Genomic DNA, 14,447 nt, shown 5'->3' with positions numbered 1-14,447 from the left:
ACCGGAAGTTGGGGTTGGCGCGGACCCGCCGCACATGCGCAGATAACTCTTCGGAAGGTCGGTAACTGGACACGGAAGATGGCGGAGCTGGGTGAGGCGGATGAAGCCGAGTTGCAACGCCTGGTGGCGGCCGAACAGCAGAAAGCGCAGTTCACTGCACAGGTGCGGGGATATGGACTAGTGTGAAGAGAAAGGAGGGTGAAGTACAAGTCCCAGGCACTCGCGGAGCTCTGAACGCTGGCGGCGTGGGGCGGCCGCCAGCCGCTCCGTGCTTGCTGCGCGTGGTTCTGCTCACTAAAGAAACGAGTCACTTCTGCCGCTGGTTACCTGCAATGCTCAGGTGCCCTGTGAGCCTAGCGTAGGGGAAAGAGAAAGTGTAAAGCGAAGCAAAAAGGTTCGGGTGACGCAAGTGCACGGAAGCCTAGTTTGGTGGCGAGCTCTCTAGGCTGGCATTGGGAGGACCCAGCTTCTCATACTGCTCTGTCCCTTACAGGCCACGTGCCCCTAAACAAAATACCCATCCACCGTAGGTCTTGGTTTCACAGTCGCCTGCTGCCTCACAGGATGTCGAGGATCATATGCAATGTATTTGAAAACGGTAGAGTAGTAGAGCATCATTGGATAAAAGTGGGCTGAAGTAGTCAGTGTAGACTTAGGTAGAACAAGAGCTTCGGAGCATAGTTCCAGCCCCGGCTTTGACCTTTACTAGCTGCATGATTTTGGACGTATTACTTACCCTGCCTCTTAAATGGAGGTCACAGTCATCCTTTAGGACCGCAAAAAGAATTGACTTAACTACTTAGTACCCCAGCCTCCCGAAATAGCTAAGCCCTTGGTAAATGGTTATTCCCCGCTTTTGCGGGCAGTGGAGGTGGTGGGAATGGGAGGGCTCGCGGAAGATAAGTGGCAAGAACCCTGGTTGGAAATCTTTGGGTCCTGAACATTTTGAAAGCGCACACATTTTCTGTGCTTCTGTGTGCATTTTTCTGTAGATTGGGTCCATAACCTTCATTGGATTCTCACATATATCCCTGACCCCCCAAAAGGTTAACGACTTAAGAACTGCTAAGGAATAGGCTTAGAATGAGAGGAGTGCAGTGGTTTGGGGGAATTAATTGGTACCATAGCTTTCCCAGCTTACACTGGTGTCAGTTTGGAAATAAAGAAGGTATCAATCCTGCCTGCAGTTTTACAATCTGATTAAGGAGGTGACGCAGAAAATAATCGTGCTCTCAAGGAGGTGATAATAAACTGGAAAAACCTTTAGGGAGGAGTGTTGAGGGCCAAATTAAGTATGCTATGTATGGACCTACCTCATTGAAACACATTGGTTGGGTGTTAAATAAGGGAGTGCCCTGAGTGGCTGACAAAGAAACTGATGCATTAGGCCAGCACTGGGGTGACTTGGTCGAAAGTACCTATTTTTCAGTTACTAAGGAGAAAAATAGACAAGGAGAGGATGAAAGTATTGTTGCAGGGTAGGAATGAGGAGTTGGACTGTATTGGTGACAAATTAGGAAGTGAGCAAAGAGTCAAAGAATGGTTCAGTCAGGTGACAGAAAATGAGAAAAATGGGAAGGAAATTCATAGGTAAGGCCTGTCAGCAGACCCCAAGTGGTTACTGTTTTTCTTTCCTCTTAGGTGCATCACTTCATGGAGCTATGTTGGGATAAATGTGTGGAGAAGCCAGGGAATCGCTTAGACTCTCGTACTGAAAATTGTCTCTCTAGCTGTGTGGACCGCTTCATTGACACTACTCTTGCTATCACCAGTCGGTTTGCGCAGATCGTACAGAGAGGAGGGCAGTAAGCCACCCCTGGAAGAGTAACAGCAGCAGCCAAGGACTGATTAAGCAGCCTGAAGGGCCTGCGGGGGAAGGCGGCCAGTCTGTCGGGTTGGCTTCAGGCAGCTACCAAGCCCGTTGGTGCTAAAAAGGAACAGATCAGATGTTCAAAAAGTGAAATTTATTTATTGGGAATTCAGAAATTCCATCTTGTATCACAACAGTTTATTCAATAAATGTGAATTCTTCAACTCTCTTTTTTAAATCCCATTTTAGGATTTAATATATAGATCTCTGATTGGTAGGAACATTACAAATAAGTATGTTCCAAGGCCATTAGTAGTGCAAATGAGAGATCTTAGGTTTTGAAGAGCCATCCTAAGCCATATTTAAGGGGGTGGGAAGAACCATCAAAAGCCTTAGCCTAAGGCATCAGAGAGAATTTGGGGTTGAGAAAGGTGAAAACAGGAAACAGCTTTATTGCTTATACATGACCAAGAAAAGGTAAACATGGCAAAAAGCAAAACAGGCAAGATGTGTGTGCACTGGGAAAGAGGCCTGCTAGTATGAGACGAAGAGAAAGTCAAGACCTAAACAGAATCAACTTCCTGGAGAAGCCTGGTTCCACTGGCCCATCTTCCTGAGTCTGTGCTTAGAATCAAAACTTTTAGAGCACAGAAACAATGCTAAAAAACAAACCCAGGAGCTGAAAACTCCTTCCCACAAAGATTTCACTTACACCAAGAAGAAAACAATTGCTTTAGGTTAAGAGGTAGTAATTATAGACTGTTCTTCCCTACTTGGGCCCTTAATCTCAATGTTAAAAATATGCACCATGGAACATCTGCAACAGTACCAAAGTACTAATATTTCAAATAAATATCCCAAAAGGTAGCACCTGCTTAGAGTCAAGGGCTAGGGAACCTCTGGCCAACTGTTTATGACTAAGCATTAGAAATCTGTTCTGTAAAGAGAACAATTTAATAGTTCAGAGCTACAAAATATTACCACCTCATGGAATGTTGTCATAGGCTATTGCTGGTGTCATACACTGTCAGGCTACCATGAAGTATTTCTGTATTACACATGGGGAAAGTTCCAGGGAGGTTGACTTACCTGCTCCAAACCTCGTAACCAACTAATGGCAGAACCAAGACAAAAAGTCTGAGCTTTCAAGATTTTTACTCAGCCCATGAAGTGACAGCCAGGAAAATACAATGTCACTTGTTCTGCCATAGTAAATAAAACTCACTTGTGTTCTGCCAGCCTTCCTCCAACGAGTTTAGTTTCTTAAGAGTTAACATAGTAGGATCACCGTATTATAGCACAGGGAAATAACAAGATCTTTGCTTGGTGCTTTAATCCAAAGGCAGACTAGGAAGAAATGGATATGTCCCTGAGAAGCCTATTCATTTTGGAATCGATTCAACCTAGTTTCAAGGGAAATCTACAAGTTCATTAACTAAGAAATGAACAAGGAAGACAACATTTAAATGGCTGTTGCTGCCCTGAATCCTTTTCAGTGCACAATGAGATAGCACGACTGATGCCTAATTCTTCATTTGGTTAAGGACTTACCCAAGACAACTTACCCAAGAAATAATTTTGAATACAAGTGCATTTAGGCAATAAACAGTGGAACTGGAAAACCTTTTACTATCCAATCACCCATGTTTAGGGGTATACTGAGTATAGCCACAGACCCTGTCCAGCAGGGAAATATGACAAAAACCCCTAGTTTCTACCAGTAACAGCTGTCTAAGGATGTTACCATGAATTGAAAATGTTTGTTCTTATGCTCATTTCCTTATTAAGTAAACTGGACCACATCTGTGGGGCCAAAATACAGAAAAGATCAAAGCACCAAAGCTAAAGACAAACTGTGGCACCTATTATATAATAAACAAGAGCAACACGATATTTCCTCATCATACCATTCTATATAGCACTAGCTCAATCCATCTCTTGACCCCAGCCCTTGCTTTCCCCAAATTCAACACTGTGACTGGTATACCCAGGTCTTTACTGGATTCAACTTTCTGGGTCCTTTAATTTGCTGCATACGCACTCTACCCTAAATGTGATTAATCACAAAAAATAATCTCTTCAAGAAACCTTCATAACAAAATAACGGATTCCCTATTAACAGTAAGAGGATCAAGTTTAACAGGCCAAACTAGACAAGACGTCTGTCAGAACATATATAGATGGCACAGGACAGCTCTAACCTCAGGCCCTGTGCCGAGCAGTAGCGTCACTGGCAAACCCCAAGGTGTAAGAACTGTAAATATCCAGAGTCATGCAGAAAACATGAATGCCGCTTTCTCATTTAGTCATCCTCTGAACTCTCGGCAGACCTTTCATCTGTAGCCACTTTCCAATTTGTGCGTTTGTTTGTCCTCTCCTGTATTTCATTGTTAACTACAGGGATGTGGGCTTTTTTCTCTCTCTTTTTCCTTTTGGTTTTCTTAGTGTCTCTCTCCTCACTTTCCTCAGAACTGCTGGATGCAGAATCATCTGATGGGGAAGTGTCACTCTCTGCCTCTAATAAAGGAGATTTCTTGAGAGACTTTTTCCTGGATTTTTTCTTGCGTTTGTGTGGTTGCTTCCTTTTCCTGGTACTAGAAGCCCCAGTTTCTTCCGAGAACTCGCTTGAGGAATCTGCTGTTATATCTGTGGCTTCCTTTTTGCTCTTCTTCTGTTTTTTGTGTGACTTCTTTTTCTGCTTTTTTTTGTGGGACTTCTTTGACTTCTTGTGTTTGTGAGATTCATGGGTAGATGATTTTACCTGGGGAGATGTTTTTTTCCCATTGGTAATATCTTGCTGATCACTACTAATAAAAAAGAAAAACTGCTTTACTGTAGAAAATACAAAGTGTATTTATATAATTTTTATATTCTGCTTTTGAAATGGGAAGTTGGGGTTAACCTCTGAATTTTAAATAAAAACTTTGATACAAGCTTACCATCAGACTTTATCACTGAGTTTTGTTTCTTCATTTTTAAAATGAAGATAAAAATCCTTATCTGCCATACTGAGTTACTGTATGGAACACTGTATATAAAACCGACATGCTACAGATATGCCAAATGTCAGGGAAAGGCAAAATATCAGTCCTCTCCCAACTAAACTGCCTATTTCTCTGGTTACATTTTTAATGGCAAATGTCATATACTTGGTAAAAAATTAGGAACTTCATTTATAATTCAGACATCGTACTAATCTTAGTTTCTAAGTTTTTTCCAGTAAGCCTACTTGCCTTACCTGTCTGTTTCAAATTCTTCAGGGTATAACTCTTTATATCCACTGTGGCCCCATCTGTAAGATAACGTTTTATTACACATATTACTAAATCAATGCATACATTTCTTAAAACTAAGACAAATTAGACTTAGGAGTGTATACATACACAGACACACACAGAACAAAAAAAGATATGGAAGAGCCAACACCACATTTATAGATCAGTAACTTGGTTACATTTTCCATACTATACACTCTAATTTCAGAAAAAAAGGATTCCTTTATCCATTTGTAAGAAAACTTGCCATTCTCTTCCTTGAAACACTGAGGAACTCTTAATATGCTGCTCTTCAGTTGTGAAATACTTCTCTAAAAGCACTTTATAACATAATGCTGTCTACCTTGGGACAACTTTTTTGAATAAGTTAATTGAGGTATAATCCATATACCATAAAATTCACCCATTTAAAGAGTATGATTCAGTGGCTTTTAGCATATTCAGAGTTGTGCAACCATTACCACTATGATTTTATAATATTTTCATCACCCCAAAAAAAAACAATCCCCCAAAAAAACATCAGCAGTTATTCCACTCCTCCATCTCCTACAGCCCATGGCAACCACTAATCTACTTTCTTTTTTTTTTTTTTTAATTTTATTTTATTTTTAAACTTTATATAATCGTATTAGTTTTTCTCTATAGAATCATATAATAAGTGGCCTTTTGTGTCTGACTTTTCTCACCTGGCATAACGTTTTCAAGGTTCATCCATGTTCTAGCATGTAACGTACTTTATTCCTTTTACTGCCAAATAGCATTCCATTACCATTCCATATACCGCATTTTGTTTATCCATCCATTAACAGACAGACATTTGGGTTTCCACTTTTTTGGCTATTATGAGTATGTTATGAACATTTCTGTAATAAGCTTTTGCAGGGATAATTTTTAAAAAGTACACATTCTCAAGCCAAATATCACTAATGGTCATAAGAATTTAGTCACAGACCTGTCTGGCATGTTAGCTTCATAATCATATAACTTCTTGTTCCAGGATTTAGCCTTAAGAAAACCATCATCCAGTGCTCCACAAATTTCATTCTTTGGCCTCCAGTAGTCTCTTTGACTTTCTTCATCAAAACCATCACTGCGCATCCGGCTATAAGAGAAAAGAGAAGAACTTTTAGATACAGAAGCAATCTGTAAGGTTACTTTATGGAATATCATGCACAAAACTCACTGAACAAGCTAAAAGGAGACCAAAACAATCTAATACTTTTTTTATAACCTGATACTTAAAAATATATATATCTTTTTAACATTATGTCCTTCCTTAATTTGTACAGTTATTCAATGAAAATATGATCATCACTACCCCTCCTACTGCAAAGGACAGACAAAATAACTTTTGGACTGGGGCATGTTATACCTCACTCACTGATTCTGAAGGAAGCAGACCGATAATCACAGCTGGGGACATCTCAAACTGCCCCAGTGATTTTGAGATATACTCCCTTCCCTAACACCAGCTCCTACTGTAATTAGATCACAGTAACAGTGGTAGCAAGGTGTAACCCATGAATATATTGAACTAGAAAAACAGTTAAGAACTACTAATCTAGCCTGTGCCTACAAAATCCCACTAACAAGTCACTAAGCCAGCTAAGAGGTTATCAAAAATGTTTAAGGGCCTCCTACATGCCTATGAGGCACTGTTACAGCTGCAGGACTATAATGGGAAATGAGCCAATCAAAAAACTGCCCCTAAAGAAATTATGTTTTAAAGACTTATTCATCATGACAGGCATTAATAATCCACTCCAAAAGAACAGTATTTTGTTCTGGAATGTTACTTGGAATTGAATAACCAACACAAATCATCATCTGCACTAAGTACTTCCAAATTCTCAAAGAACCATCCTCAGAGAGAAAACAGACTGAAAAGGTATTTATTTGTATGTTGAGACCCTGCCATGTTTACCATGGATACCCTGAATACTTTCTTGTGGAAAACTATTCACACACAATCACTCCAAAGTCCACACACTCAGCAGGCACACTCCTTAAATATCTCACTATTATTAACCATGTTCCTGGATGGCTTTAGAAATCAGCATTGATAACTTTATAGTCATTTTTCATACAACAGCTCTACACCAATAGGCATATGAGGCCCAGGAGATGTTCCAACACTCTGACATTCCTATACGTCCACAGGTAAGACAACTAAGCCTACATAATCTTTCATACTCACACTCAAATTATTAAGAAGGTAATGTGAAAGGTTGTGTGACTAAGACAGTGAGTAGATAAAGAAAACGCAGAGAGAGGATGAAAGACTAAAAAGGCAAAGGTGTGAATGATCAGCTAAGTGACCATAACATGCTCATAGAAAATCTTAAGTCAAAAGCCATCAGGTAAGGTCAGAATCCATAGAATCCTTAACGTTTACAATTGTTCAAGGCAGAATTTTTAAGTTCTCCATTCCAAATAAGTACAAAGAGTGGGGCTATATGCATCATAGCCATTACCTGTATGCTTGAGTCAAGATTTATGAAAAAAGGAAGGTCTTAAAAGACTCACAGAACTGAATTCATCTATCTTTAGCACACCATCATATTTTTAAACAAAAGTTGATGATTCTGAATGAGATGAGAGTATTTTGGTTCTCAGAGTTGCAACTTCACCTTGAACTGCTGGGTAACATTCTCCTTTTGGTCCCCCGGTAAGCATCATCCATCTGTTTCTCCAGTTCTCTTATTTTCCACATATCTGATTCCTCTTGTATCTGGATTTAAAAAAAAAAAGAAAGAAAGACAAATAAGTTACTAGAACTTCCCCGGTGGCACTGTAGATAAGAATCCACATGCCAATGAAGAGGACACAGGGTCGATCCCTTGTCTGGGAAGATTTCACATGCTGCGAAGCAACTGAGTCCTTCTGCCACAACTACTGAGCCCGCGCTCTGGAGCCTGAAAGCCCCAACTACTGAGCTCATGTGCTGTGCACCCAGACCCTGTGCTCTCCAACGAGAGAGGCCACCAAAATGAGAAGTCCATACAACGAGTAGTCCCTGTGCAAAGCAATGAATACCTAGTTCAGCCAATAAATAAACTTATTTTTAAAAAATAAGTTAATAAAAATAACACTTTACATCACAGAAAAGTAATTGCAAATAAAGTCTGCACTAGTTATTGGATTACAAACTGTGTTTTGATCAGGAACCTGGGAAACAAATTCTGGTTTCTCTAGAGTGCTTAAACAATCCAACTCAGTAAATCTCAATTATGTAGAATTCTGCAGCAACAAAAGAGCTTTTTAACCCCTGCATAGATACACTCTTCACCTTATTAACCAAGTATGCTGCAGTTAGAAAACGATAATCCCTTATGTTTCTAAAATGCTTTGTGATTTTAATTGTATCATCTCTATTGAATTTTAAGCAATCTTACAAGGAAAGCAAAAAAAAGGTACTATTACTACATTTTACTGAGAAGAAACAAAAGCTCATCGATTTTTACCAAAGTCAAAAAGCCAATAAAGACTGGTCTTTCAACTTTCTAGGCTATGTCTCTTTTACAACACAGTAATTTTTGTTAAAAACAAAGCAAAACAAAATAGCATGAGAACTGTTAGACAATTTCCTGAAAAGCAGAGTACAGCTGCACAAAGAACAATCAGCTATTTCTAAGCCCTCCTATAATATTCTGTTAAATTTGCACTCAATTTACCTTTTTTAATCACTGCTTTCAAATATAAGCTTACCATCCAACTAGGAGAGGTTTAAAGCAATTGCAGAAGCTGCTTATGTAACAGCTACACACTCACTCACAATCAAAATATCAGGGGATAGGACAATATTAACATCTGCAATCTAATTAGGAGTTGCATTTTTTCATATTGTTCAAGAGAACACACTGGTCATAGCAAACACCCTCTTCCAACAACACAAAAGATGACTCTACACATGGACATCCCCAAATGGTCAATACCAAAATCAGACTGATTCTATTCTTTGCAGCCAAAGATGGAGAAGCTCTATACAGTCAGAAAAAACAAGACCAGAAGCTGACTGTGGATCAGATCATGAACTCCTTATTGCAAAATTCAGACTTAAAGAAAGTAGGGAAAACCACTAGGCCATTCAGGTATGATCTAAATCAAATCCCTTATGATTATACAGTGGAAGTGACAAATAGATTCAAGGGATTGCATCTAATAGACAGAATGCCTGAAGAACTATGGATGGAGATTCCTAACACTTGTATAGGAGGCAATGATCAAAACCAACCCCAAGAAAAAGAAATGCAAAAAGGTAAAATGGTTGTCTGAGGAGGCCTTACAAATAGCTGAGAAAAGAAGAGAAACAAAAGGCAAAGGAGAAAAGGAGAGATATATCCATCTGAATGCAGACTTCCAACGAATATCAAGGAGAGTTAAGGAAGCCTTCCTCAGTGATCAATGCAAAGAAATAGAGGAAAACAACAGAATGGGAAAGACTAGAGATCTCTTCAAGAAAATTAGAGATACCAAGGGAACATTTCATGCAAAGATGAATGCAATAAAGGACAGAAACAGTATGGACCCAACAGAAGCAGAAGATATTAAGAAGAGGTAGCAAGAACACACAGAAGAACTGTACAAAAAAGATCTTAATGACCCAGATAACCACGATGGTGTGATCACTCACCTAGAGCCAGACATCCTGGAATGTGAAGTCAAGTAGGACTTAGGATGCATCACTATGAACAAAGCTAGTGGAGGTGACGGAATTCCAGCTGAGCTATTTCAAGTCCTAAAAGATGATGTTGTTAAGTTCTGCACCCAATATGCCAGCAAATTTGGAAAACTCAGCAGTGGCCACAGGACTGGAAAAGGTCAGTTTTCATTCCAATCCCTAAGAAAGGAAATGCCAAAGACTGCTCAAACTACTGCACAATTGCACTCATCTCACAGGCTAGCAAAAGTAATGCTCAAAATTCTCCAAGTTAGACTTCAACAGTGTGTGAACCAAAACTTCCAGATGTTCAAACTGGATTTAGAAAAGGCAGAAGAACCAGAGATCAAATTGCCAACATCTTTTAGATCACAGAAAAAGCAAGAGAATTCCAGAAGAACATCTATTTCTGCTTCATTACTACTCTAAAGCTTCTGACTGTGTGGATCATAACAAACTGTGGAAAATTCAAGAGTTGGGAATACCAGACCACCTTACCTGCCTCCTGAGAAATCTGTATGCAGGTCAAGAACCAACAGTTAGAACCAGACATGGAACAACATACTGGTTCCAAATTGGGAAAGGAGTACTTCAAGGCTATGTATTATCACCCTGCTTATTATTTTTTGGGGGGAGTACATCATATGAAACGCCAAGCTGGATGAAGCACAAGCAGGAATCAAGACTTCAGGGAGAAATATCAATAACCTCAGATATGCAGATGACACCACCCTTATGGAAGAAAGCAGACAGGAACTAAAGAGGCTCTTGATGAAAGTCAAAGAGGAGAGTGAAAAAGATGGCTTAAAACTTAACATTCAAAAGACGAAGATTACGGTATCTGGTCCCATTACTTCATGGCAAATAGATAGCGAAACACTGGAAACAGTGGCTGACTTTATTTTTGGGGGCTCCAAAATCACTGCAGATGGTGACTGCAGCCATGAAATTCAAAGATGCTTGCTCCTTGGAAGAAAAGTTATGACAAACCTAGACAGCATATTAAAAAGTAGAGACATTACTTTACCAACATAGGTCCATCTAGTCAAAGCTATGGTTTTTCCAGTAGTCATGTATGGATGTGAGAGTTGGACTATAAAGAAACCTGAGCACCAAAGAATTGATGTTTTTGAACTGCAGTGCTGGAGAAGACTCTTGTGAGTCCTTTGGACTACAAGGAGATCAAAGCAGTCAATCCTAAAGGAAATCAGTCCTGAACATTCATTGGAAACACTGATGCTGAAGCTCCAAAACTTTGGCCACCTGATCAAAGAGCTGATTCACTGGAAAGACCCTGGTGCTGGGAAAAACTGAAGGTAGGAAGAGAAGAGGATGACAGAGGAGGAGACGACTGGATGGCATCACTGACTCAATGGACATGAGTTTCAGCAAGCTCCAGGAGTTGGTGATAGACAGGGAAACCTGGCGTGATGCCATCCATGAGGTCGCAGAGTTGGACACCACTGAGAAACTGAACTGAACTGAAACAGAAGTTGCACAGAGTTCACCAAAGACAACTAAAGTTTTGACCTCATCTGCTCTCATGACCTCTATCACTTCGTGCATCAGTAACCCTCAAACCTTTATATCCAGTCTCAATTTTTCTCCTTTCCTCCAAGTCTAAGTTGCCAACTGTCTGGATATCCTATAAGCACCTTACCATCAACATGTTCAAAACCAAATTAATTACCTTTCCCATCGTATCTGTTTCTTATTTTATTCCCTATCTCAATTAATTGCATCATCATCATCATTCACCCAGTCACACAAGGTGGTTATACTTGATTCTAGAATTATCACTATCATCCAATCAATCATCAAATTCCTTGAACTCCAGTCCCTAAATTCTTCATCTTCATCCCTACTATCACTGTTTTCATGTGAATCCCTCATCATCTCTCACCTGAAATACTACAACTATCTCCTAACTGGCCTCTCTACTATTTCAACCCATCTGATCTATCCCCTCCCCAGCTAACAAATCATCTTTCTAAAATAAAAATACAGTGAAACAGTGGAAACAGTGACTGACTTTATTTTTCTGGGCTCCAAAATCACTGCAGATGGTGAATACAGCAATAAAATTAAAAGATGCTTACTCCTTGGAAGGCAAGTTATGACCAACCTAAATAGCATATTAAGAAGCAGAGACACTACTTTGCCAGCAAAGGTCCATCTAGTCAAGGCTATGGTTTTTCCAGTGGTCATGAATGGATGTGAGAGTTGAACTATAAAGAAAGCTGAGCATCAAAGAATTGATGCTTTTGAGCTGTGGTGTTGGAGAAGACTCTTGGAGAGTCCCTTGGACTGCAAGGAGATTCAACCAGTCCATCGTAAAGGAGATCAGTCCTGGGTGCTCATTGGAAGGACTGATGCTGAAGCTGAAACTCCAATACTTTGGCCATCTGATGCGAAGAGCTGACTCATTGGAAAAGACCCTGATGCTGGGAAAGATTGAGGGCAGGAGGAGAAAAGGACGACAGATGATGAGATGGTTGGATGGCATCATCGACTCAATGGACATGGGTTTTGGTGGACTCCGGGAGTTGGTGATGGACAGGGAGGCCTGGCATGCTGTGGTTCATGGGGTCGCAAAGAGTAAGACACGACTGAGTGACTGAACTGAACGGAACATCTCAAACCTTGCTTTGAAATATTTAATGGTTTCTTTATTGCCTACAGGAAAAAGTCTGATCTCCAAGCATCACAATCCAACTCTAATTCACCACTCAAGCCTCACCTTCTGCCATTACCTCCCAAATTCTCTACGTTATAGATGCATACAATTTCTTACCATAACTGCTTCATGCTCCTTACCATATACTACTACATGATGTTTCCTCTGTGCTGAATGATCTTTGACATCTGATAAACTTGAACCTGTTCATCAAGAACTAGTTCAAACATCAGCAGTTCAAATACCACCCATTGTGTGAAGCCTTTCCCAATTTCCCAAGGCAGATTTCATTATTCCTTCCTCAGTGGATGAAAGCACTTTGTGTATGTCTACATTACAATACTTACCAAATTATATTCTATTTATTTTATTTATCTTTGTCTCTTCCAGCTGTACAAAAATCCCTCCAAGCACACTGTTTGCCCTCCTTAACCATGAGGAATAACTAAGGTGTATCTCTAACCTTATTGTGAGCATCTGTGTGCCGGATGACATTTCTCAGGAGAACTTTCCCCAAAGGAACTCGGGACATTCTTCAATCTGAAATGAATCAATAAGTAACATTTAATAATTTAATATATTTTATCACTATGAAGCATGAGATAAAGAAAAGATTACTGAACTAGAAGTCAGTGGTCCTGAGGAATAGTTTTTCCTTCACCATTAAAAGGGGAAAACACCTGTCCACACTAATGTGAGGATGAAAGGAGATAATGTACACTGGAGTTCTCTGAAACTACACCAAATTAAGTGCTTTCAAGAGCACCATTTTATTTAATCCTTAAAATAACTGTTTTATTTTCCCTGGTGGCTCAGATGGTAAAGCGTCTGTCTGCCTGCAATGAGGGAGACCGGGGTTCGATCCCTGCGTCAGGAAGATCCCCTGGAGAAGGAAATGGCAACCCATTCCAGTACTCTTGCCTGGAAAATTCCATGGACAGAGGAGCCTTGTAGGCTACAGTCCATGGGATCGCGAAGAGTCGGACACGACTGAGTGACTTCACTTCACTTCACCTTCATTCCTTTTCTGTAGATGACATTCCCTTAAAGCCATACCTTGCCCCAGGGCACACAGTCCAGGGCAAACAAAATTCAGATTAGAAATCAATTCCCAAATCTCAATTAGTTTGCAGTTAAACACCTAGATTTAACAAAGTCAGGGCCACAAATATGAACAGTAAAAAAAACTGACCCCTAAAAACATCAACTGCAAAGATGCCCTACACTGCTTCATTCAACGGAATTTTATGTTCTATTTTGTCCAGAAGCCTCCAAAAAATAAATGACAGAGATATTCACGTGTGTAGCTATCAGGGGCTTTGGGCAACCACCCCACCGCTCACTCACCCCTCGATCCTGAGGAAATCAGGCATCTTGTTAGTGTGAGACGAAGAACCATTCCATTACAAGATCTCCTCCGACCCAGGAAGCCAAGGAGTCAGGGCTCAAAGGCAGCTCTGCAGCTTCACCCGAGTCCTTCGTGAAAACGCAGCCTTCCCACCGGTTATTCCGCCCTCACCCGTGGCCCAGGTCACGGCCGCCGTTCCCTCAGCCCAGGCCGACAGGCAGATTTCTCTCCGGACTGAGGCCGGGGGCTGCTCCGGAGCGGAATTCGGGCGGCCGGGTTGGCTGGGGCATTCCCCGCTCACGTTCGTCTGGGACTATCCCAGGGGTTGGGTTTCACTCCCCAAAAAGGGATAAGGACGCTTTGGACGGGTACGACCCTCGACTGGGCCCTAAGATGTATCTAGAGTGGCTGAAGTGGGGGTGGGGAGGGGAGCTTCCAAGTGGAAGAGAAACTACCCCTATCTTCGTCACCGGGACCCTTGCTCCCCAGCGGCCACGGGGCTCCTGGTAACCTTCCTTCCAAACGCCCTCCCCACAAAAACACACACAAACACACCCATACCGTGCGCCGCAGCCTCGCGTGGCGGGGTTGGGGGGGAGGAAGCTCTCTGAGAGAAGAGGGAGCTGACTTCCCTTCCAGGCCGGAAGTGGTGCTCACGGGAAATTCTTCCCACCAAC

General features: G+C 41.0%; 2 protein-coding genes across 5 annotated transcripts; one reads left to right on the top strand and one right to left on the bottom strand.

Moving 5' to 3' along the window:
* Positions 1 to 8: 8 nt before the first annotated feature.
* Positions 9 to 2,034, top strand: TIMM8B (translocase of inner mitochondrial membrane 8 homolog B). The gene is made up of 2 exons (XM_019975063.2): positions 9 to 162; positions 1,642 to 2,034. The coding sequence occupies exons 1-2, from the start codon at positions 79 to 81 to the stop codon at positions 1,807 to 1,809; spliced, it is 252 nt and encodes an 83-aa protein (XP_019830622.1). The 5' UTR covers positions 9 to 78; the 3' UTR covers positions 1,810 to 2,034.
* On the bottom strand, positions 1,950 to 14,436 carry NKAPD1 (NKAP domain containing 1). 4 transcript variants are annotated; one of them, XM_019975061.2, is made up of 6 exons: positions 14,332 to 14,436; positions 12,886 to 12,962; positions 7,716 to 7,816; positions 6,038 to 6,187; positions 5,049 to 5,102; positions 1,950 to 4,617 (listed from the first exon to the last, which is right to left on the bottom strand). In XM_019975061.2, exons 2-6 carry the CDS (start codon positions 12,952 to 12,954, stop codon positions 4,113 to 4,115), a joined length of 879 nt encoding a protein of 292 aa, XP_019830620.1. In that variant the 5' UTR covers positions 12,955 to 12,962; positions 14,332 to 14,436; the 3' UTR covers positions 1,950 to 4,112. The 4 variants fall into 4 exon arrangements, with proteins under 4 accessions (XP_019830620.1, XP_019830621.1, XP_070659503.1 ...); XM_019975062.2 differs by having other exon boundaries at positions 1,950 to 4,614; XM_070803402.1 differs by lacking the exon at positions 14,332 to 14,436 and adding an exon at positions 13,770 to 14,325.
* Between the last annotated feature and the right edge of the window lie 11 nt (positions 14,437 to 14,447).

This window comes from Bos indicus, chromosome 15 (assembly GCF_029378745.1).
Source record: "Bos indicus isolate NIAB-ARS_2022 breed Sahiwal x Tharparkar chromosome 15, NIAB-ARS_B.indTharparkar_mat_pri_1.0, whole genome shotgun sequence".
NCBI lineage: Eukaryota > Metazoa > Chordata > Mammalia > Artiodactyla > Bovidae > Bos > Bos indicus.
This window is presented reverse-complemented; position numbering and strand designations above follow the sequence as displayed.

What these genes read in the sequence shown, in the direction of transcription:
- TIMM8B (XM_019975063.2), top strand. Translation starts at nt 79, where the DNA reads ATGGCGGAGCTGGGTGAGGCGGATGAAGCCGAGTTGCAACGCCTGGTG. An exon ending in AAGCGCAGTTCACTGCACAG is followed by an intron (nt 163 to 1,641) that starts GTGCGGGGATAT and finishes CTTTCCTCTTAG; the next exon opens with GTGCATCACTTCATGGAGCT.
- NKAPD1 (XM_019975061.2), bottom strand. Translation starts at nt 12,954, where the DNA reads ATGTCCCGAGTTCCTTTGGGGAAAGTTCTCCTGAGAAATGTCATCCGG. An exon ending in GAAGCTAACATGCCAGACAG is followed by an intron (nt 5,103 to 6,037) that starts GTCTGTGACTAA and finishes GTTATCTTACAG; the next exon opens with ATGGGGCCACAGTGGATATA. An exon ending in GAAGAATTTGAAACAGACAG is followed by an intron (nt 4,618 to 5,048) that starts GTAAGGCAAGTA and finishes CTTTTTTATTAG; the next exon opens with TAGTGATCAGCAAGATATTA.